The following is a 24,715-nucleotide window of genomic DNA, read 5'->3' as shown; positions in this document are numbered from 1 at the left end:
ACAAAAACAAAGTTATGCAAATTACATAAACGGAGAGGAACAGAAAAACCAAAGAGCACAAATGAAATAAAATGAGAACCACAGGTTTCTAAACCACCCAAAGCTATGAGACACAGCATGTGAACGAGGTGGATACAAGAGAGACAAAAATACAGCAGCATGTGTGGATTTTTGGAGGGTGTTTAAATGGGGCACACAGTGGATGGGGTAAGTGATGGAGTAATATTACAGTTAAGGGTGCTGGGATGCCTACGTGTGAAATGCTCCAGTAGGTGAGGAGGAAAAAAATGCAGAGGCAGAGAAAGAGAGAGAGAGAGAGAGAGAGAAATAATGGTGTGCATGATCATTTTTGTCAGAGCCGAGGGCAATCAACTGTCGGGATGGATGTGGTGGGGATGAATTTGATTGCATTATCTCAGGAGAGGATGAGCCCAATCATGAGCGAGTGTTACATGATATGTTGCGTGTGATATCATGGTCACCTGTTCCATCCAGGGATCATGATGCTGTTGAGGTACGGACCGATGATTGATGGCTGAATTTGGCTCAATGTCACATGGTGACTTCATATTTCATTTGTGGTCACCCAGGCAACGCACTGTCTGTGGAGTGATAGTTTGGGTGTTTTGAAGGGGGGTTTGTGTGAGGTACTTACCGACACCAGAGCAAAGCAATACAGTGCTGTGGACGGGGACGGCAGAAAAATGTATTTATGCCACTTTAAAGAAAGGCACTTAAAAAAATCGATATCCGTTTAAGTGTAAGCTATATTTAGAATATTTTCGGCGCTTCATCTTGCCGACAGACAGCCCCTTTCCTTCTACGTTCCGACAGGGAACTGAACTGAAAGTGAAGCTTATCTATGGTCTCGCCAAAGCCAACAGACTCAGATGACAAAAACAGTATAGATACGTTTCATTTTCAGTTCCGTTCGCTGATGGAAAATATTCTAAATATAGCGTACACTTTTTTTTAGGTGGCTAAAATATGTTTTTCTGCCGTCCCCATCCACAGCACTGTTTTGCTTTGCTCTGGTGTCGGTACTCCTGTCTGTTTCTCGATGCTGCCAACACGCCAACGGTCATCTACTATAAGTAATACACCTACTACGGATAAGTACCTCATACAACCCCACTTAAAAACACCCGAACTATCCCTTTAAGCAATCGGGATAAATTAGCTTTTTAACCCAAACTATTTTATTACCAGATTATGACTACTAATAAAAGTACAATACTAGGTAAAGGGATGGGACTACAAAACATGCTTATACTGCTTTTACAATACAGAATACTTTATGCTTACACAATTGTTTTCATTTTTAAAAAAACGGACATGACATTGATACATTTATGGAGGTAAACTCTGCATCCAACATGTCCAGAAGCAACAACAAGTTGCATCAGCAGCTGACTTCTGTTGACACCAAACTACAGCCACTCCCAAGTAGAGGACAACGGTTATGGTTACAAAATTCTACCAACTGAAAACGCCAATAACTAGTAGCCCTATACTGATCAATTATCGAAAGGTTTTCCATTATTAGATGGCTATGTAACTAATTTAGTTGACAGCTGGATGGAAACACAAAAAGGTGAAGCACACTGGTTTCAGTTGAGTGGGGTTGGTCAGCTCCTCCTGCCCATGTCAATACAACGAGAGGACTACGAAAAGTCTATTCTAACATCTTCTAAATCTAAGAATATATCTCTTCAGCTCCTCTTAATCAGCAGTGAAGTATAGTGAACAGAAATGAGGACAAGATAAGAAGAAAGGACAGGCGCAAGGCTATAAAAAATCAGCTGCATCTGAAGAGAGTCTAGAAACTCCTCCTGAGCTCTTTGAAAGCTACATTCTGAGATCCAGACTGATAAATTACTGTGAATGAAGGACTCTCCTGAACAGCACGTTAAAATTAACATCGATTAGTGTCAATTTCATGACAGAGTAAAACTACAACGGACAAACAAAAGAATGACAGCATTTGTTCTTGCAACCTGCCAAACCCATAAAAACACAACCGGGCCAAATCCTGAGTAGATCAAACGAGAAGACATTTATTTGACAGTTACTCCTCGCAACATTTGACAAGGTCAGGACATTGTCTGGTAGTCGCGTCGTTAACATGGCTGTTAATGCCAACATCATGAGGGGATGGTTTTTAACGTGACACACCATTATAATTCAGTCGTGTTCAAATACTTCTGAAAATACATCCTTAAATCTTTGAGGTTATCACTGATATTACTGTGTGGGGTGGGCGGGGGGGGGGGGCGATGATAAGAATAGAAGGAACATTTCTGGTCTTATCAAAGTGATATCAGTGATGGCTGCAAAGAGATGTGGATATAAGGATGTATTTATGTATTATTTGAACAAGAACTCTGGGAAAAGCTCAAGGAAAAGCTGGAAGGGTAGCTGCTAGCAGGGTCAAAGGTTAGAGCCCGACAGAGTGTGTGTGAGATGAGGAGAGGCTTTCAGGAAGTGCATGCCTCCAAGCTCTGTTACCTTGTTTGCACCAACAGATAATCTACTACTACTACTACACACACACACACACACACACACACTACCTTAACAACCCAGATCACTTAACAGAAGGCCAAGGAGTACAGCTGTAACTATGGAAACAAGGAGCTATTTAGACCCGAGACCATAGGCATCAATTGTTGTACTACTGTATATATCTAATATATATCTACTGTGTCTTGAAAACACAGCACTATGGCCAAATATCGTATATTCTTTTTTTTTAAATAAATTTCATTCTGCGGCAAGTGAATAAATCCGGTGGTGCAAACAAGGTAACATATAATATTTAAAAGAAAGTACATGAAACAAAATGTATAAAAGGGTTGTTATCTTTCAATGGGATTAGTTGATAGGCTTGTTAGGAAAAAATGTGTTTAAAAAAAAGCTCAAGTTTACCCTAGGGGCTATAACCTTAAGGTTTACTCTCTTCGGTGTCCTCACATCTGCAGAAATATAAAGGACTTCATTGTACCTTCAGGTATGATGTGAAAACAAGAAACCCACAGATAACAGACAAAACAGCACTGTGTTTCAGATGCTTCAGTTAGTGTCGCTGTGTGAGAAGAAAAGCTCGTCTTTGCTTCTTTTCTATGCTTCATATTTGCTTTTTTACTTTCTGATGTTGCAACCTACTGTATGACCCATAGAAAGGTACAGCACATATTAGCAATGATGTTACACTAACATTGTCAGGGAAGCTAACGGCAGCGATGCTGGTGACCTCTGATCTCATTACCGCTTACCATCACAGTGCTGCGGCTTAAATGTGGATTAATTTGCATGTTTTTAAAATGTGAGTAAAAACCGAATCATGCACAGAAATAAAACTTAAAGCAGCCGCCTCTAGGTATCAGCCTTTCCAGAGAAATGCTATCAGATTTAGGACTAAAATAGACTCAAAATGGTTGTCTATTAAATGTTTGCTTTTAAATAATAAATGCTTCTATGTTTGCAATTCCTCTTCTAGTTAGTGCACAAAACAAGAGGGATTATCGACTGTAGACATTATAAATTGATCTAAATAAAGAGTAATATCAAATGTTGGTAGACAAGAGAAAAGAATTAAACTCAATGTCTGACAAGTATGCAGTTTTAATTAATTTAATCATTTAATTCATGCTGGGCGCTGGAATTGCTTTAGACTCTCTCTGTCTCTGCCACCATCTGAGTAAAAGATATCAATTTAACTTGAAATCATTACTTTTAATGGAACCTTTTGTTCTGTATCTCAGTGTTAAATACAGTTTTGCAGTACATTCTACTAGCTTTTCTCTTACCTGGCACCTGCCACAGGTGACTTCCTCCCCGGGTCAAGTGATGCTCCCATTGGTTCCTCTCCCAGTGACCTAGTGTCTTTATTTAGCTGCTGTAGTCGTGAACTGAGCTCCCCCATAACGGATGGTTTTGCTCCCTCGTCTATACCCAGCCCCAGTCCCAGCCCACCAAGATTGCCCAAACTCCCGATACCTAGCCCCACCCCTGGCCCCCGAGGCTCCACTGGGTCCCCCCACAGCTTGGACCTCCGCTGGAAGAGGTAGCGCGGCTTGGTGGGGCCTAGTCCAGTCACTGAGGCTGAACCACCTGAGGGCAGCCCGCCTCCTCCAGCTGCAGCAGCAGCCAGGGCAGCAGCCTGTTGTTGTGATAGCAGCTCGCTGTCGGAGCTCTGCTTCAGCAGAGGGTCCCTGAAGGTGACGGGGCCTTTACTGCCTCCTATCTGGGACTTGAGTCGGGGCTTAGGAGGCACTGGCGGCTTGTCGAGCACAAAAGTCTGCCCGTCGGCATAGGAGGTGTGCGTGGTGTGTGTGTCGGCAGGCTCGCCGCTTTCTGAGGACAATGTGGACATGCTGGAAACCGTGGAGACGGTGCTGGTGGTCTCGAGATGGTGGTCTCGCTCTCTGTCGCTGGAGCTGCGTGTGTCAGCCTCCTCCACGCCTGAGTCAGCCGCAGAGCCTGACTCGCCCACCGGCGGGGGCTCCAGAGGGTCAGAGGGCTTCCCTGAGACAACTGCTGCACTGGGTGGAGGTGCCGGCTGGGGAGGCTGAGGCTGGCTAGGGGTCACTGTTGGGGTTGTTGGGGTTGAGGGAGTTTGGAGTGTTGGTGTTGTAGAGGTGGTTGGAGAAGAGGCAGGTTTAGTCGGGGACACTGGTGTCCCCTGTGCCTGCGCCAGCAGCCCATTAGCAAACTCATCTGGTGGTGGAACAACTCCAATCTTACGTAGATCCTCTCTAGTTTCCTCGTCACTGGAGGACAACATTGCAGGAGGCAGCGTCACTGTGTACGGATCCACGTCCTCCTCGGAGCTTCCCTGAGCCAGACTCTTCTCTTGGGCTGGACTGGCAGGACGCTGAGTTTGAGGTTGGGCCTGGAGCTGTAGCTGGGCCTGGGGCTGGGAGACCGTAGGACTGGGAGATTTAGCCCGTGGAACTGGAGATTTGCTGGGCTCCGTGGACGTTGGGGCAGGCGTCTGCTCTAGTTCTGAACCCACCCCGACGGCCTGGCCGTTACTGGTAGCATGGACCATGATGAGCCCTGCTGTCTTCTGCTGCGATGTATCCATAATACTGATCAACATAGTTTTTTTATCCTCTAGTCTCTTCTCCTCCTTCCGCTCCTCTACTCTGGCTTCCATCTCCTGCCGGAATGATACAGGTGATGGTGATGAGGCCCACTGTGGTTTGGTGGGCTGGGGAACTAAAATAGATGCCGGGGGGGCTCCATACCCCGCTGCCTTGGCGCTTTTAGGTGAAAAAGGAGGAGTTGAAGGTGCCCCTTCCCCATGTGGAGACTCTTTGGTCTGAGGGTCAATGAACATTACGCTCTGGCCTACCCGCTCCTGTTTAGTCCTAGGCTCTGGGCTGCCAGTTGGGGACTGGCTCTGGGAGGTCAGTGCTCTCTCCCTTGCGGCCAGCGCAAGAGCCAGTGGAGAGTTGGGGTCCAGGGGCTTCCCTGTGAGCGGGTGGATAAAGGTGGTCCCACTAGGTGAGGGGCTCAGGGCCAAGGCAGGAGGAGGCAGCTGTCCCAGCTCTCGGGTTAGCATCCGTTCATCGATGGAGTGAGACTGAGTCAGAGAGGGGGAGTCAGAGCTGGTGGTAGACGCCCCCTCCATGGTCCCAACAGAAAGGAAGACAGTGGATTTCCTCCGTTCTTCAAGGCGACGCTCGCGATCTTTCACTGCTCCAGCTATTGCAGCGGCGAAGGGGCCCTTACCCTGAAACATCATCTCTCCCTGGGCACGTATACGCTCTCGCTCAGCCATCAGCTGCTGCTGGTAGTAGTCTGCACGGCTGGTGTGTGAGTGTCCATGGGCATATGGGTGTCGTCCTGAGGGTGAGCTATCTCGGGAGTGGGCAGCAGCTAATGCAGCTTTTTCTTGTGCATCTTCCACCTGCAGTAAGACAAAACAAATCAGCCGAACATGTCAAAATTTGAGGGTCTTTGACACGAAAGTAAATAAAACAAAACCCAATATGTAACCTACCTGTAGTTGTTTCACCAGCGGACTTTTCTTCCTCTGGGGCTTGGTGGGTGTGTACAGTCCGATGCTAAATTGACCCACATTAGCATACGGGTTGTCAATAACCCGACCCTTCCTTTTGATTCGCTCAGGTGGAGTAGCAGCAGAAGGACGGGGGATATCTGTAGGTTCTACAGGTAGATGGGAAGAGTCCTGGAGGATGATCATGGAGCGAGCTTTCTTCTGTCTCTCTAGGTGTGTGGCCTGCCGCTGAGCGGCCTCGTAAGGCAGGTCCAAGGAGGAGGGCTTGAAGCTGGAGCGTCCCCCAGGCTCATGGCCCTGACTCTGGGTCCTAGATGGGGGAGGAGGGGGACAGAAGGCTGGGGGAGGACCAGTGTCTAGGTAGTAGGGAGGAGGAGGAGGTGCTGTTTGTGGAGGTGGAGGGATGGGATGGGGCTGTGAGTGGTCTCGGAGGGAGTCTGTCATAGAGGAGCTGCGGGGAAATCTGTGCTCGCCTGCAAGGGCAGACAGCCGATCCTCCTCAGTGGCACCTGATGAGGGAGGGAAGAGCACAGATCTTCTAGTGACGGGGAGTAAGCTCATGAAACAGGAGCATTTTATACCAGCCTAGCAGGTCCACAGCTGCTCCCTGAAAAACATACTGCAATGCATCCATCTGTAAATCTGTTAACTCACACATTTAATAATGTATCAGGTGTCTCAAACCAAGCTATACAATATTTCAATAAAACGTGTAACTATTACTATTTTTTACTTATTTAGCAATTAATTCAACATTCATTTAAAGAGTGTACTTGCGAACAGGAAAATGTTTAATAATACAGAGAGTATTAATAATGTATGTGTATATCTACTTTTGAAATAGGCTCTGTACTTGAGCATCTGCTCTGCGAATCTGTTTCTGTGGATATCCAATAAGATATAACATATGCACATTCTGAACATGTAATGCAATGTATATATTTGTAAGCATGTTAACGTCTGTTAATCTGTACTTCTTGTCAACAGGAAATTAAAGTTTGATTGATGACGATGCAGCTTCATTTTCAGTATTTGTTATACTGCGGTCTACATGCTATTCTTTGTGGGTGTAGGGATGCAATTTTAAGAAAAAAGAAAGAATGAAGCTTCCTTATTTTATATTCTCTGCATGTCTATATATTACCTATAAGCATACTGCACATAAGATACACTATCATTCACCTTATTTGAATATGTACAGGATGGGTGATTGTTTTACCAAAAGACTTGGTCCTGGACATCCCCTTTGGTAGTGGTATGTGACCTCTTTCAATGCCCGGGTGAAGACCTCCATGTAGAGTCATCCCTTGTCTCTCAAACAGTGACTGCAGCACAGCAAAACAGAGAATTTACTGTGTTATGAAACAGTTTTAATGCCTTTAATTAAAAAAAACAAAAAAAAAAATGTAATTACTTTATCTTTCTGCGAGGAACTTTATTTGTGCAGTGGACAAGTAAGACTTTAAAGCTTCATTAAAACTCCTAAACAATGTATACCAACAACAAAGTAGCACAAAGCAGTGCATGCAATGCAGTGTTGCATAGCGCTGCCTAGCCCAGGTGTATTTGAGTATTATGCGTCAGATTGAGTTTATATGTACTGGCATATGCTGTCTGCCAGCTTGCTGTGTGTAGGTGCACTCACACTGATCTCTGCTGGTGTTATTCTCCTGCTGGTAGGCCTTTGTTTGACAGTAGCTGCTCTGTAATCTGCCTCCGAGGGCTGAGAACGCAAGATAGACTCCTGGGACGCCAACATCTCATCTAGCCTATCTGTTGAGAAGGAAATGAGCCAGAACTAAATACTAAGACATAACACCAGGGAAACATGGTTTCGTCATTTGTGACATTGCTAACACAGTAGAGAATACAAATTGTGATTAAAAAGGCATCTCCAAAATGTAGCTATACACTACAACGTGAGGTCATGCATCTATGGTATTGTACAAAATCACTGCACTATCTCAATACAAGTTCACTGTGTTTCCTTGATGGCCACTAGGGAGCGAGCACTAAGAATAGAAAGCGGCAGAGAGAGAGAAAAAAAGATAAAAGATGGAGAAAGAGGGTCCACATAGGTCAAGTGTTCTGCTCTTCAGCTCTAAATCATCACTGCTTAAATTGAAACAGCAGTGATAAATCATCTTTATGACGTTCAGAGAGGTGTCAATTGTCTTGCCTCAGACTCACCTCCTCTTCTCCTCCGAGCAGAAGCTTGGTGAGAAAAAGATAGCGTCAGCAGAGGAGGGGAAATGACAAGAACAAGCCAACAGAAGTGACTATTCTAAAAGTTAGGAGACAAGTTTTAATGACAAAGGGAAAAGCGGAAAATTTGACTAAAAAGGAGGACGAGAGTGTGGAGTTTGCACGCCAGCTATCTGGCACTCACCCAGTTCTTCCAGCTCAGCAGTCATGGACTTAGAGCGCAGTGTCAGGGTGGTGCTGGGAGCTCTCTTGGGCGGCGGGGGAGCTGTGGAGAAAAGGCATGGTGTTGAGGATGAAGTTGAGGGGGATGAAGATCCTTTGGATTTGCGGCTCAGTGCCCTCCTGGCGTCCCCCAGACGGCCAGCCCATCCCGTCTTCACTGCTTTGATCTGGTCAAATTCAGTCGAACTGGACCGCTCGCACTTAGCCAGGACCTTGTTCAGGCTACGACTGGAGCCCGACTTCTTCATGTTTTCGCTCTCTGTTGGTCCGATGGCTTTGTCAGTCTGTCTCCAAGACTTTCAGTTTTCTAGTCTTTGTGCTGCAAGAATTCCTCTCTGTTGAGGAGCCCAGAGGCAGTAAATGTACAGCTCAGTCCAGTCTGTAGCATCCCTAGCTTTCTGAATCCTCCCATTACACACATAACAACAGCATTTGTCTGCCACAATAGGCAGAATGAGTAAAATGAGTGTGGCAAGGAGAGGGAGAAAGTCGTCCATCTTACTTTTAATATGCTGCCTGTCTGGGATGTAGCAGGTGTGTATCAGACAGAGACGCGCTGACACACCGGCTTACACACACATGCACATCCTCCCACATGCGGGACCACATGCAGACACGCGGGGAAAACTCCCTGAGGGAGGACATAATGACATGTGGGCTGACAGACGAAGAGATGACAGTAAATTCAACAGCTAAGGAAAATGATGCGCTGCAGACTTTACACCCCAAAGCCCATGGGAGCCTCCCAATCCTACTACACACACAAGGCAACTGGGCTGCTATCGTCCCACTCAAAGCAGTAAAACACATCTAACAAATGCCAGCTCCGGATGCAAACGACAGTTACAGGTTTCAATAAAAGCTACAAAATCAGGTTACAATAAACACTGTAATCAACCAAATTAAAAATAACGTGGTCATGTATTTAAGCATGTTAAGTCTGCAGTAACGACGTAATGCCATGCAGTCGGACACAGATCATAAAGCCTAATCCAGCAGCAGCCTCTCCATGCTATAACAAACCCAAGTTTCTTATCAATATCCCACAACGCAAGTAGATCAGCTCACTCTATCCGAGATCGTCCAGCTAGCACTCAATGCACTGCTGTAGAGCGATAGCGATCTCTAAATCCCATGGTTGCCCTAGTGCCTTACTAGAGTCTACCTATCCTGCTGCAGCTGCAGATCTAGTGTACATACGCCATCCTGGGTACAGTCCATAATCACACATCTTCATTTCCTCACCAGTCTGCACATTCTGGTACAGTAGCAGGGAGCAGAGGAGATGGAGGAGGAGGACGGAGGAAGAGAGACGAACAGAGTCAGAGTCAGAGGGAGAGAGAGATGCTTTTTGCTGTAATGTAATGCTTAATTCAAACATGCAGTGTAGTCACCATGGCAACGGTGGCAGTAGTGAGGCCTCGCATGGTGCAAAGAATGTGTGTTTTTTTGTATGTGTGTTTGCCTGCAAGTCTCTCTCTGTGTGTGTGTGTGAGAGCATGCGTCTGCTGTGCATTTTTTTGCAAAGGTGCGGCACAATATGCAGAGCGAGTCCCAGCGGAGGAGCAGTGCGGCGGGGAGAGGGCGTTCGACACAGCTCAGGATGTAAAAAAAGAAGGCGTTTAAGGAGAAGTTTGGAGGGAAGAATCCCGTTCTCGGCTCTGAAACACTACACACGCTCCATCTTGTCTACAGCTGTTTGCACTGCCTGTACTGTATCTCAGCAGCACTTGAATCAGTCTGTCCATCTTTTCTTCGATTTACAATAAAGGAATCTTATCCAGCCATTTTCCTTTCAGTCAGCCTCATTATCACTTGCCGAATATCTGTGGTCTCAGCAGCTTTTACACAAGCAGAGATAAGCCAAGACAACGACTAGGGAACAGAAGAGACCAAAAATAAATGGACAAGAACCACTAAGGTAGAGGCACTCCGAATAAATGCAAATACGCCGACATATTTTCATGTAGTTCCATTACATCTACCACGATGGTGCTATATTGCACAAAATGCCGTACTATACAGGGAGCAAGTAAAAAGTCTATAGAGTGCTACAGAAATGAGTCCTAACACCCGGAAATTAGTTAACAATTTAGCACTTCTGGTTCCGTCGTCTCGAAGTCAATGGATTTTTTTGAATGGGTTTTTAGTTAGATCCTGAAATAAGGTCTGTGGTTAACACAGGCTTAAGAGATTTTAACTTTTTTTGTGACAACAAGTGGCTAAATGAGACTACTAAACGTCATCCCGCCGACTCGTCCGCCTTTACAGCGGACTAGTTTATCGGCTTTTTGTCGAGGAAACCAGGGTGATGCTAAATTCCTGGCTTTATTATGTTGAAGGAATATATAGACATTTTGAGCAATACAATTTGAGAAGATTGATACGTCTCTCATTTAGCTTAGCATTAAGACTGGAAACAAGGGGAAACAGCTAGCCTGGCTCTGTCCAAAGGTAACAACATCTACCTACCAGCACCTTTAAAGCTCATTAATTAACACATTCTCGTTTGTTTAATCCACATAAAAACCAAAGTGGCAAGAAATAGTCTGGCACTTAATCCCCTTTAAAACGGCAAATTGTAATTTTTACACTTTGGATTTTGTATGGATTAAACAAACAAGATATAACACGTTAGTTAATGAGCTTTAGCGGTGCTGGTAGGCAGATTTTGAGACACAGTAAAGGGTTTCCTTCTGTTTCCAGCTCAGCTAAGCTAACCAGCTGCTGTCTGTAGCTTCATGTTTAACGGACAGAAATGAGAGCGGTATCGATCGTCTCATCTAAGCATATTTCTCAAAATGTCAAACTTTAAAGTTTAATAAATTATGACAACTGACTGAGTGAACTCAATCTGCTGAGGAAGACCAAGTAAACATACAACTTGAAATAGCTAGAAGAGTGATGGTCACTGTCTAGAGAAGGGTTTATTTAAAAGAGACACGCATAAGGAAAGACACAAAGAGAGAGGGAGAGAGGGAGAGAGAGAGAGAGAGAGAGAGAGAGAGAGAGAGAGAGAGAGATTAAGAGAGACCATAAGGCTCTGAGTAGCAGGATTTAGTTGATACAGTACTGTCCCAATGAAACTAGGTCAAACCCATTTATCACTGTCTGTGTATCTCAATAATCGCAAAGGAGGTGCACACACCACTCTACCACACACACACGCACACAACACACACACACACACACACACACACACACACACACACACACAATAGCAGTGTACACAGTCCTGAGGTCATAGTGCCAGAACTGTGTGGGAGCTGAGTAATGGCGAGCCGTGGTTGACATGGAAACCACATGAATTTACAGCAGAGAAACGTGGTAGAAATCACCTTGACAACAGAAATCACACACATATCTTCCTAAGTCCTCCGAACATTGAAACCAACTCACATGTCTCCGTTACTACATTATAGTAATATAATTCATTATCAAACTGAGACAACCTCTGAGAAATTATGCTAAAACCCCCGAGAGCACACAATATACTTTAATTAAGCCATTACTATATAATTAGTGGAACATGTTATATCTCAATGACTGTTCACACTAATTATGTTTAATAATAGTTACGAAAAGCACATATGTAAAGCAGTATTTCACATAAGATAAGTACATGCCTTTTAGTGACATTTCATATGTTAAAAATTACATTATAGCTATCTTGAATTCAACACAGAGGAGCTTATCCTTTTGTCTTTACCTTTCTTGCGAACGACTTCCTCAGACTCAGGTTTGCGTGTGACAGACACCACCTTCATCAGCAGCCTGTTGCCCCCTTGCCGGATCAAGGACACCACCTGCTTATGGCCCACCTTCACTACATTCACCCCGTTTACCTATGAGACACAACAAACACAGACAGAATGAGGCATGTCGACATCATTGTGCTTTTTTTTTTACAGTTCTGCTGACATTAAAGCACCATAGTTACCAACTTCTGGTCATTTTGGGGGGGGGGGTACTTCACATGATCAAACTTCACACTCAATTTTCTGCAAATCATGTCTATTCTTTATCGAGCTTTCATTTAAAGAATAAAAAAATATAAGCTTTATATCAACTTGATATATTAGATATTCACAAATTTCTACAAACCCTTTTTGCAGGCACGGGAAGAAACTACGCATCATATCCACAAATGCACCGTAGAACTGTACAGAAATCCTGCAGTTGTTTGTTTTCCTTCTCTGTTCAAGGTCATTACCCGTGTGCTCAGTAATGAGATAGATACAGATCCTTAATTACCTCAATGAGGAAGTCTCCTGTCCTCAGAGTAGCCCTCCAGGCCACTCCCTCCACGTCCACAGACTCCAGGTACTGAAGGGCAGGGAACGCTGGGGTGGGGGTGAACTCTTCAATGGGCGTCTCGGCTGGGAAAAAAACACCCAGAACAGTTAAACGTGCAGTAAGCAGAATATTATTAATATAATAACCTTTCAGCATATTGTAATTTAAGTGTTCTGAGAGAAAACTAGACTTCTGCACGTCCTCGTGGCTCTGTTTTCAGGCTTTAGAACATCTAACCCCATGACGGGAGACTTCGGCCAATCACAGTTCATTTCAGAGAGAGAGCGTTCCTATTGGCTGTTTATTCAACGGAGGCAGCTGTCAATCACTTGTGAACTCCGATCAAACGGTCAAACTAGGCAGCGCTGATCAAATATGAATCAATATTCTGTTACTGTAATGCCTATTTCCCGCCTCAAATGTTTTCAGAAACATCTTGTAGTGTGCTGTTTAGCTGTAAAATGAGAAAGTTTGCTCTGGCTGGTGGGCGGTGCTTTGTATTTCCTCAACTGATCTCAACATGGTGGCCGGGTCACAAACTTTCTGGTTTTACAGCTAAACAGCACACTACAAGATGTTTCTGAAAACATTTGAGGTGAGAAATAGGCATTACAGTAACAGAATATTGATTCATATTTGATCAGCGCTGCCTAGTTTGACCGTTTGATCGGAGTTAACAAGTGATTGACAGCTGCTCAGAGACTGTAGGCTCCAGTTCGGATCTGATTGGTTGTTTTCCTCCGGTCTGTGAAATCTTGCAGATGCCATTAGGAGCACCGGAGGACACAGATGCATCTATTTTTAGATTACCTGTCTCATTCACTACTGTGATATAGTGATCGTTTTATAAAAATAACCTATTTTAATCATATTTGCTCCAATTCTACCCATTGCTGCTTTAAGTGTAATCTATAGCTTCCTTTGATCCAATATTGCTTTTCTAGTAAATGAGATTGCCAATGATCATAACAAAGATCACAAACAGAAAATGTATTAAATGCTGCAAATAATATTTGAAAAGTATTGGCTGCTGGTTAAAATCTGCTCTATTTTTTTAATTTCATTGAAGGCAATTATGTATTTTTCAAAACTTCCCTTTTAGCTTTACTAAAAAATGATTTAATTAATATATCTACACTGCTTTTAGTTTTAGTCCTTGACTAAAGATCTCTATATTAGGCAGGGATACTACTGTAGCAGGCTGAGTGGATGCACTGCTGTTGCCTGCTGCACCTCAGCGATATTATTGATACATGTAGTTGCATACAATCACATGCTCACACACTTGCACTACTCATATGCATCTCTCAACAAAATAGACACACACACACACACACACACACACAGGACACAAACACACTTTGTTAAGTGAGTGCAGTGCGCCACCACAAACTCCATTTAATCTTGGAACGAATCCAACGAAATCACTGACACATGAGAGGACCGCTGAGTGAACTGCAGTGTGTGTGTTTGTGTGTGTGTATGTGTGTGTGTGTGTGTGTGTGTGTGTGTGTTTAAGGGTACCGGGGAGTAAAAGACAGAGTGAGTAAAAAAGAGAGCGGGGTGAGCCAAGATCCATGGTAGTGAGTGACGGAGCAGTAAAGCACACTCAGACTCCCGGCAAGGTGCCTGAGAGGGGTTGCCATGGTAACCAGCGTGAGCAGGAGGGCTGGCACGTGTGTGAGTAAAAAATGAATTTGCGACGACGGGGGGATGGAGTCGAGAGGCGACGTCGCTTCAAACGTGGAAGGTATGAAAGCGATTGCGTGAAAACAGTATTTTGAGAGGATAAATGGACGGGGAGGATGTGAAGGAGGAGAGCAGAGAGTGGAGCAAAAAACAAGGACAGACAGAGCAAAGATGAGAGGAGGGGAGAGAGGAGTGTGACTCTACTAAAGCTGAACGCCATGTGTGGGGAACAGATGGGACAGCTAGCCGACAGCTCAGCCAAGGATGACGCCACCAATGGGGCTCTACACACACACACACACACACTCTCACACACACACACACACACACAGTGCATCTGAGTATACAAGCTGAGTGTTGACCAAAGCCGGTCGTGTTGTTGACTCACACAGTAACAATACAGACTGAGCCGTACTCAGTGACTCAGATCAACAAACTATTTCTCGCATCAGAACTCTCACACGTTGAAAACAGCCAGGTGGTGAATGTGAAAGTGTGTGTCTGTGTGTGTGTGTGTGTGTGTGTGTGTGTGTCTCACCTTTGGCTCCCCGCAGGACAAAGCCAAACCCCTCATTTTCTTTCTTCTGTAAAACAGCATTCTTCTCCTCTATGATATAGTCACTGTGAAGGAGAGAGCAGAGGGAGAGCAGGTATGAGTCCAACACCATCCTCACACACACACAAAGAGAGAGGGGCGAAAGGGAGGGCACGAGAGTAAAGAGGGTCGTCGGTGGGCGGGTGGGTGGGGGGGTTGATAAATGGGAGGAGACGGAGGCACACACACTCACACAAACGCCCACCTGTACTTCCTTTTCCTATTAACCAATCAACGGCTGTGGTCGAAAAGTCAAAAATGACATCCTAATGTCTTTTCCTAATCCTTGACCTCGATGGAAAACGTCACTAGGTCGAGGAAAGATGTGAAGGAGAACTCAGAAGGACTGAATGTGAGGAGAATCCGACTGCACTTCCACTAGGCTCTGTAATTATGATGCGACGGCGGTGGATGTTAATGACGCGGGTCTGCCGTGGTGAAACTACAATGTTCCAAAGATGGACTACAAAAAGGCGCAAGTTCGCCCCATGCGGTATTAAATCAGTAACAGGCTGCTTCACCCGCGCTGTGTGAAAGAGAGATACCGCAGGTCCTTCTGCTGCTGCAACACTTTACGTCAACATATAATAAAGGATCATCTCATCAAATGTGGACAACCGGTGAAAAAATATCAGTTCATTAACCAAGGTTGGAATTGAAATGAAATAAAAAGGAATAACCTATAGGCTACCACAAAGTTTATATGATAAATAATGAGTTATTGTTTGAGTTATGGAGAAGGGGGAGAACCATTAAATGTATACTTCTTCCTACTCCTTTTCAGACATGTAATATTTATTTATAAGGATTATTTGTTTATTGACAGTTTGCTATATGTTTACTGTTGTTATTCTTGTTTTGTTTTACATGTTCGAAATAAATAAGTAATTAAAAACAAAGTGAACGAAATGGTTCTATGGCTATAAATGTTGCGGCCGCAAAGAATTGTGGGATGTTATTATCTCCTTTCCTTTGGTAAAGGATGGTCCAGTGTATCCTATGCTAAAGGAGATAATAAAAGGAAGCATTGAAGCTCCTTTCCTTAGCATTTAGAGGATTTGAAACAGCTCTCAACACGGCTGCTACTTGGATACTTCCGGGTCATTTCACTCCGTTAGGAACTTTCCTCAGCAAAAAAGATTTTTCGGCCACAGCCAAGTTAAAAGCCAAGCAAACAACCACAGCTCAGGATGTCCAGGGGTTGTATTAGTGTTTTGAGAGGGAGAGAGAGACACACACACACAGATAGAGAGACAACGAGTGAGAGCGTGAGAGCGAGAGAGAGAGAGTCCTCGTGATTGAAGTATCTTTGGGATAAAACCTAAGAGTGAATCAATCTTCTGGCTGATCCCTCAGATGAGACTGCAGCTGTGGAGGGTGTGGAGGGCTTCCGCTAAAGAAACTGACAGAGATGGCTGAGATGCAATATTATCCCCTGACTAATGACAGAGGGAATAGGAGGCAAAAGTAAGTGAGCACTTCATCACTGCCTGATTTGGGTGAGTGTTGAGGGGTGGAGGCTGTTAGATGGTGTTAACCTGCGCTGCACTGCACACACTTCAATGTTACATTTTTTTGCAAACTGTGTCCAAAAAACCTGTGAGCCAAAACCAGAGCAGAGTTAGTACGGCAGTCTTTAGCAGCAAAGCGAATATCAGCATGGCGGCCGGATGTGCGTGCAAAAGATATTCAGATCACATGTCCTTCTCATCAAACTGACTGGGAATGTTCAGGAGGTAAGAATGAGTTGGTTTTAATCTACAAATAATGACTATTTCTTATCTTAAACTTGATGTACACAAACAAAAATTGCGGCGTATCTTCCGGTCTTTTCACACCACACTTTGACAGAGGGGCCTGCTGCCGGTTTACAGCCTGAACACCTCAACAAAAGCCAGGATGTTTTGTAGTATTTTGTGAATTTCAGCATACTACCTCACAGCTGAGGCGGATGCAAAGGGCTGGTGTTCAGGTTGCAACTCAGTAGGCGGCTGCAGTCTCCATTAGCCTAGTTACACTCCACTCTCTTAGACTTACCAAGGGAAAACAGAGCTCCTGCTGCTGGAGCCAGGAGACCCGAAACAAACCTTTCTGCAGGAGGGAGGTCAGAGGTTTGGTTTCATAAAAAAAAACTATCTATCCACTTTTGCATCAAATGTTATGCACAGAAAACTGTGTTGGTTAAGCAAGATGCTCTGTTTCAGTCCGAACCCTTTTATTCACTACGCTTTCATCTCTGCTCTATGCCCCCAAAATGCCGCATTAATGCAATACGCTTGCTGTCCTTGTTCAGAATCTCTATCCGCCTACATAACTCAATAAAGAAACAACTCTGATGTAAGACTCACAATTTAAAACGGTAAATGTTTCCTCAAAATAAACCTGTCCTCTTGACATTTGTGATTCTAATATTCCTCAGGCTGCAGTTCAGACATCTATATAAGAAATTGTAACTCAATACGTTTCTGTCCTACCTTGGCCTTCTGCTGGCATGTGCAACTGGTATTTTATACAGACTCATATGTTCATAGCTGTAACCTGCTGTGATTTTGTGTTCATGTTTTACTGCGACACCTCTAGAAAGCAACAAGAAATGTACTTATTTTTCTATTTCTCAAGTTCTCAACTAATCTATATTTGGTTAAAGGTGCTACCTGCCATCCCCCCTATAGGCTACATACCACGCAATGCCTCATATACGTAGACTATCACAGGCTTGTGTGACTGTGGAAATGCTTATTCTACAAACCTGGAGCTCTGGTAACAGAGATGACATTTAATCCAACTAAAACCTAGAAGGCAAGAACTTGACATTTTATAAAAGGCTGAGAAAGTGGGTAGGAACAATGCTCACTCAGACTAGCGCCGTGTCTCAAACTGACACTCGGTGGCATTAAAGACAGAATTTGCATCATAACAAATCCACACATAGCTTGCTACTCCACTCGCAAATAACAAATCTGATTTAGAAGAGGGGGAGCACTGACACTCTCGACACAATAAATGTCAGCTTGAGACGGGGACGGCAAAAAAGAAAATAAAGACTTGGACTAAAAAAAATAAAACATTAAACAGATTGAATAAGAACTTCCTGGCAGCAAATCATAGAAATATGAAGCACACAACCATGCCTGTGCAAGTATATATTATGCATGTGTGTGCAAGAGTTATGCAATACCATTTCATGAGCATTTTACATTAGAACTGAGTGCACTAGCAGCCTTATGCCTTTAGATGGCAGCAGTTCCATAGCACTCCAACACCTTCTCACATGGACTTCATCACCCCGGTTCAGGTAAGGAAGCACTCTGTGATACGACCAGTAGCGTTTGTGCAGTACAGTATACACTAATACACATGGCCTATGTAGCATGATAGTACAAGGAGAGAGGCTGTACCTGTATGAGGTGAAGTTGTCGTAGGATCCCACAGTGTAGTGTCTGAACAGTCTCTTAGTGCGGTCCTCCCGGGTCTCTGCAAAACACATTAAATGCCTTTTTTAATTTAAAATTGATAAATGTTTTCATATTAGGTCGACATAGTGTATTTAAGTTTAAAAGTTATTCACTCATCTGGTATTTTTTGTGTGTATATAAGTACTGCTTTAGGTATTATGTAGAGCAGTGGTTCTCAACATTTTCCGTGTCAAGGACCCCTAAATTGATACACATCTGAAAAGATTTTGGTTGTTAGATAACATTAAGACCAACTACAGTTGAGATAACCACGGAGGAAGGGAAACCTACGATCAGAATAATCATTCTTATGACTCACTTTAAGCAGCTTCTAAAAACACATCTCTATAGGCAAGCGTTTTTTTTATAGGCCTCATCCACATGTGTGTTTGTCTGTTTTAGTTTAGTCTGTTTCTCATTGTTTCTGTTTCATATTGTAGTTTTTCTTTGTTTTTATCATTGTTTGATGTTTCATTTGTGTGTGAAGCACTTTGTAACAGTGTGTTTTAAAAGGTGCTATATAAATAAAGCTTTACTTACTTACTTACTTACTTACTTACTTACTTACTTCTATGGTGAATTAAATAGTGAAAATATACTATTCCCCATTTTTTTCTGGGGACCCCCTGGAACTCCTTCAAGGACCCCTGGGGGTCCCCGGACCCCTGGTTGAGAACCACTGATGTAGAGTGATTTAAAGAGAGAAGATATTTAAACTGTGAAAAAAGAAAATACACTTGGTTTTACTTTACCTACAAGGCCTCACACAGAATCAAAGTTTGACTACATTATCGTTATGATTTCATATCAGAGGAATCTCTTGCAATTACCCACACGTCATCCTAGTGCCGTGTCTTGAAAGCAAGGTCAGCCACATTTTGCCAGTGTGTGGTGTTCTTTCAGTATTTTGTCACAGAAATGAGTAAATGAGTTGAATCCCAGGAATGCACTCCTTAAATATGATTTAGGAAGGACACAATTACATTTTTTGATTAATTTCTGCTAGTGACTTTTTTACAAATCCACAAAAAAATCCCAAAATGTCAAGGCTGTTTCCGCCCCAGCTCTTTGCATGTTAGTATAAAAATGTCAGCAAAAATTTAATTCAGTTAGCACAGAGAGAAATTAAGCCACCGCAGAGAAGTAATTATCATTAACATGCTTCATTTATCATAACCTACCAGAGTATAATTGTTCCATGGTAATTTTTTTGTCTTTGAAACAGGCTTTAAAGTGTCTATCTTAAAGCGGGCAAATGCACTAGAATGGGGACTGTGTTGAGCTCAATTAATATAGTGTGTGTGTGTGTGTGGTTCCTGTCAGCATGTGGGTGGATTTATCCTATGGGAGTGCTGATAGAGATCGATGCCCTCTCCCCACCCCAATAATACACACTGCACCTCCACTAAACAGCAATCTGCTGACTACACACCCCGAGAACCTTTCAGGCCACACACAAACTCTTAATTGGACAAAGCTGTGAGAGCGAGGGGCGTCCTGGTGCTGATGTGAGACACATGGCACAAAGCCACGAGTCTGGCTTGTAACCTTGGTCGCACGTCCCCCAGCTTCTCTGTTTCCTGTCACTTTTACTGTCCGCTATCTAATAAAGGCAATGCATCAAGCTGTTTGAGATACCCTGTGTACGTATGTATGAGAAAGAAAGAGACATGTAAAGAGCGAAAAAGGGGAAAGACATCAAAGTGAGTGAGCAGATTTGAAGTGGCTGGTATCCTCAGATCCACTTTAGCCTGTCCATCTTGACTGTGTGCGTGAGTGACAGGCTGTCAGCCGAGAGCAACTTGAAGCTCTGATAACTGCATCCACTGACACTTGGTGACACACCAGAAGGGCAAAAACAATAAAAAAAAGAAAAGGATTTAGCACTTCAAACTCTGAACCATTCCTCCTCTGCTCTACCTCTCTCACCTTCCTTCTCATTTTCTCCGTCTGCCGTTCTATTATAATCTTGTTTACTTGTGCTGCTGTGTTCTTCATCCTCTCAATCTCTGTGATTCTCACACATTCATTTGTTTCAGCATGATTGCGAATGTGTAGCTTTCCTCTTCTTCCCTCACTACTCCCTCACAGGAGGGAGGCTGTTTTAATGAAAGCGCCCTACGTTACAAAGCTGAGCTTTGCCTATTTGAAAACAAGGCCCATCTCTTCCAAAAGCGAGAAACACAGTCAATTGGTCTGTGAGTCACCTCCTCGGTCACTGGCTGGGATGATATAATATATATGTATTTAACTTGTGGCTTAGTTGAAAGGACATTTTTTCCCCCAAATCATTTTTCATGGTCAAAAAAAAAACTTTTGGTGATCAAATTTCCAAGTCTGGAACTATTTTGGGGTGTATTTATTGTTATTTTCATGAATTATCAGCCACAAACGGACGTATTAATATAATTTGCAGTGCAGCCACAAACAAATTTGACGGCTTATTGAACGTCAACATCAAACATCAAGTTTGGGGTTCAGTCCATCGGGAGAAGAAAGCATGTGATTCTTTCTAGTTTGAGTCATAATCTTGCTGCAGTGATCAATAATACAGGGGGAAACTCAGCTTGAAAAAGCAAAAGCAATAGCAGCGTCTGCATTCAGGGGACACGTCTTATATTTTCTATGCTGAGACCTCTCTCGCTGTCTTGCTCTAACTACGCTATCAATTACTGCTCTCTCCACCCACACAAACAACCCACAATTGAATGCAACAAGTTTCATGTCTGTTCTCTGAGGGTGGACAAAAGTAATTATGAGAAATGAATCCACTGGACAACTTTTAGTTGTTCAACTGAATTGTCTTTTTCAGCATTTCCTCAGCTTTTATGGATGAGGGGGTGGTTGAGAACACCTGCGCAGAGGGCATCTTTCATTTGGCACCCACTTCCCTATAGACTGGGTTTATAGGTGCATTGGAAAACTGCCGAGGTAATGATGTTATAGCAACGTTGTAGCAGCAGATAAGTGGTGTCACCAACCACCCCTTCCCTCCAATCAGACCCTGTTTCTTTAGCTTTCTTCACTGCCAAAAGAAAGCTCAGTGAATTGCTTTTAATTTGCTCGGATATCTTACAACCTGGATGACAAGGACGATTGTACAAAGACGTGAAAAATACAAAATAGAGCTGCAGCAATCAATCGGTTAATCGATTAGTTGTCAACTATTAAATCAATCACCGACTCTTTTAATTAACCAGTTTGAATAATTTTTTAAGAAAAAAAAAGGTCAAAATTCTTTGATTGCAGCTTCTCAATTGTTAATATTTTCTGGTTTCTTTACTCCTCTATGACAGTAAAATGAATATCTTTGAGTTGTGGACAAAACAAGACATTTGAGGACGTCAACTTAGGCTTTGGGAAACATTGATCAACCTTTTCACCATTTTAATGGAGAAAATAATCAACAGATTGATGGACAATGAAAATAATCGTTAGATGCAGCCCTAATGCAAAATCACAAACTACCATAAAATAGAAGTGGAAAAGGCAGGTTAAGGGAAAGTAGTTGTGAGAAAATGAACAGCATTTCCTCACAAAAACAACAACAACAAAACAAAATAGTAGATTGATCAAGAGTATTTGAGCATTTAAGAAAGCTGAGTGGGTGTTTCTGTGAGTTTATCGGTTATCAGAGGAGGTAAGGCGGAAAAGAGAGGAGAGGAAAAGACGTGGCATTTTGTTAGCACGGGTTGTCGAAGGGAAGAAGAGATGAAAGAAGAGGTGATATTTGGGCAGAAAGTTGTAGATGAATCATCATTTGTCTTCTGCTGGATATTTAGAGTCAGTCTATTACAGCCCTACGTACTCATTTAGCCTCACATGTCATCAAAAAGCCCTCGTTTAAAAAAAAAAGGACAAAAGAAAAATAAAATCAGCCAAATGCTGGATACTTTTGGGAGTTAGTGAGTTTGAATGTGCACGCAGTATTTTGTGTGTCTGAGTGGTATATGCATTTGTGTATGTACAGTATGTGTGTGTGTGCACACCATGTGATACCAGATGCAGTCTAAGAGTGTGAAATGCAGCTCATTCATCACAGTTGTCATCTATTTTGTACAGCCCAGGAGCATCTAAAGGCAGGGCCCTGATAGCACAGATAACCTAAACTCCACTTCCATTTATCATACCGCACACACACACACACACACACAGGCAGGGAATGTGAGACCTGACAAAGGTGCCTCCACTGTAAATAAAGGCTGTTGTTTACGTTCATTTACATTTGGAGGGTTTATCATTATTATTTTTTGGTTTGCTTGCTAGTACAGGAGGTCATTGTTTAGCACCAGATGGGAATAACACGAGGAGAAGCATCTTCCAATCTGAAGCAGAGCTACAACATCTGGGCTGTCAGAGGGGCAGATAAGTGCTGGAAGAGATTCCAGAGAAAAAAAGACAATCATGCACTCGCTGGGATGTTACTCAGCAAACTCTTTGATATACAGTCGTGTTAAAATAAAGCACATTACCAACGATTTCCAGTTTGGAGATATTATTGATGTCCAGATAAAACAGTCTTTTGGGTTCTGTTCTCCTTCAAACCACTCACACAATATTGAAAGAGCTACAGTTTTTTTTTTTCAGACAAAGATAAAAAAACAAACAAATAAAAGAAGAAAAGAAAAATAACGAGCATTAGCAAAACATATAAAAAAATAAAGAAACAGCAAAGTATAACGGCATGCTGCTTCACAGACACAGTCTCCCTCTGTAGCAAGAGAGGAAGGTCATTTCCCTCTGAAAACAACATGAGGGACGATTGCCTGCGAGTGCACATTAGGAGTTGGCCTCAGAATGAGGTTTAATAAGAGATCTGGAGATAATGGCATCTTCATTAAGACGGTATAGATGCTGCATCTGGTGACAGAAACACAGATGGCGGTGATGGAAAAACAATGTGTAGCACATGAAATGTAGAAAAAAGTCAAATTTGGTCAAGTTGTATTTTGAACTACTTGCTGATGGACAGACATAGATAGATATTATAGGTACAACCCGTCTCTATCACAGACTGATACGACACAGCAGCACTCACTTCTACACTCAAGCTCATTAAAGCTCTTACATTTTCTCTTCAAAACACCTGGCGCTTAGTTGGTCTTTCCTGGGAGGAATTCTCTCTTGCAAAGGAGGTAATAAATTCCACATTTCAGATGACAGCGAAAGCAGTTTATATGAAAAAAAGAGTATAGGAGTAAAAGAGCTTACTGAAGCATTGAGGCTTTCCAGCCACTTGTGTTGAGCATCCAAGGCTTCAGGAATGCACTAGGGGCACCTGCTGGTCAAAATAACTCACAGCAGACACTGTACATTAAGACACCTGCAGGTCGGTTTACACTTCCTTACTTACAGTACTTACTTCCAAACATAAGGGGCATAATTGTCTGAGAAGTAACTCATGCATTGGACAGAATTATAATCCTGCATCATTAAAGTTACTATATTTGGACTAGCAGGAAAAAGCTACCAAATTCTTTTGACTGACAGCGACTGATGCTACTTTTTCACTCCTGAAAGCTTTAAAGTATCTTTTCTGGTGGCCATGAAGAGCTCACGAGGCTCATAAAGAATATATCTGGATCATATCTGGATATGAGAGTTATATTAAATAGTTCTGGGCATAAATAACAGCGCACAAAATGAATCAGAGTAAGGAGACAACATGTTCTGTAGAGCAATAAGCTTCTATAATAGCTCCTGAATTAATCACTAATTCACATCGTATAACCCTGTGACTTATCTGCTTTGTGTACGCACCGTAAACAAACAGCACCACACGTCACCTGGAAGCAGACGGACTCTTCAGGCACCAGATGTTTAACTGGCAGTGTCGTACCACATAAACAAACAAGACTTCAAGTTCCTTTTAATGGCACCATGCAGGTTCGGTATGAACACAAAGTCTTTGAGGGGATTAACTCAGGTCAGCTTCTTTGTGATCAAGTGGTTAGAGCGGCAGTGGGTAGAAATGGAGCAAATGTGATTAAAAAAAAAGTTATTTTTATAAAATGTATAAAATCATGTTCCTCCGGTGTCCTCCGGTGCTCCTAATGGCATCTGCAAGATTTCACAGACCGGAGGAAAACAACCAATCAGAGCCGAGCTGTATCTAACGCTGTCGATCACTGCTCTTGAAGCTTGTGAACTCCGATGACACGGTCAAACTAGGCAGCGCTGATCAAATATGAATCAATATTCTGTTACTGTAATGCCTATTTCTCG

General features: G+C 43.1%; 1 protein-coding gene across 9 annotated transcripts in view; it reads right to left on the bottom strand.

Annotated features, from left to right (window-relative positions):
- Nucleotides 1–24,715, bottom strand: part of shank3a (SH3 and multiple ankyrin repeat domains 3a) — a 211,121-nt gene that overhangs the window by 7,193 nt on the left and 179,213 nt on the right. For 8 of the 9 annotated variants that reach the window (XR_005206500.1, XM_037766242.1, XM_037766245.1 and 5 more), the window contains 10 exons: nt 18,434–18,509; nt 14,979–15,061; nt 12,710–12,834; nt 12,165–12,300; nt 8,418–8,498; nt 8,219–8,242; nt 7,674–7,801; nt 7,248–7,353; nt 6,011–6,537; nt 3,810–5,917 (listed from right to left, as the gene is read on the bottom strand). Coding sequence is in view for 8 of the 9 variants with exons in the window: in XM_037766242.1 (XP_037622170.1) it covers nt 3,810–5,917; nt 6,011–6,537; nt 7,248–7,353; nt 7,674–7,801; nt 8,219–8,242; nt 8,418–8,498; nt 12,165–12,300; nt 12,710–12,834; nt 14,979–15,061; nt 18,434–18,509 (3,394 nt within the window). In the remaining variant the exon portion in view is untranslated. The remainder of the gene's footprint in view (nt 1–3,809; nt 5,918–6,010; nt 6,538–7,247; nt 7,354–7,673; nt 7,802–8,218; nt 8,243–8,417; nt 8,499–12,164; nt 12,301–12,709; nt 12,835–14,978; nt 15,062–18,433; nt 18,510–24,715) is intronic. The other variant, XM_037766244.1, reaches the window with a different exon arrangement.

The sequence above is a fragment of the Sebastes umbrosus genome, chromosome 4 (genome assembly GCF_015220745.1).
Source record: "Sebastes umbrosus isolate fSebUmb1 chromosome 4, fSebUmb1.pri, whole genome shotgun sequence".
In the NCBI taxonomy this organism is placed as follows: Eukaryota; Metazoa; Chordata; class Actinopteri; order Perciformes; family Sebastidae; genus Sebastes; species Sebastes umbrosus.
The sequence above is the reverse complement of the archived record's forward strand: the minus strand, read 5'-3'. Positions and strand labels throughout refer to the sequence as shown.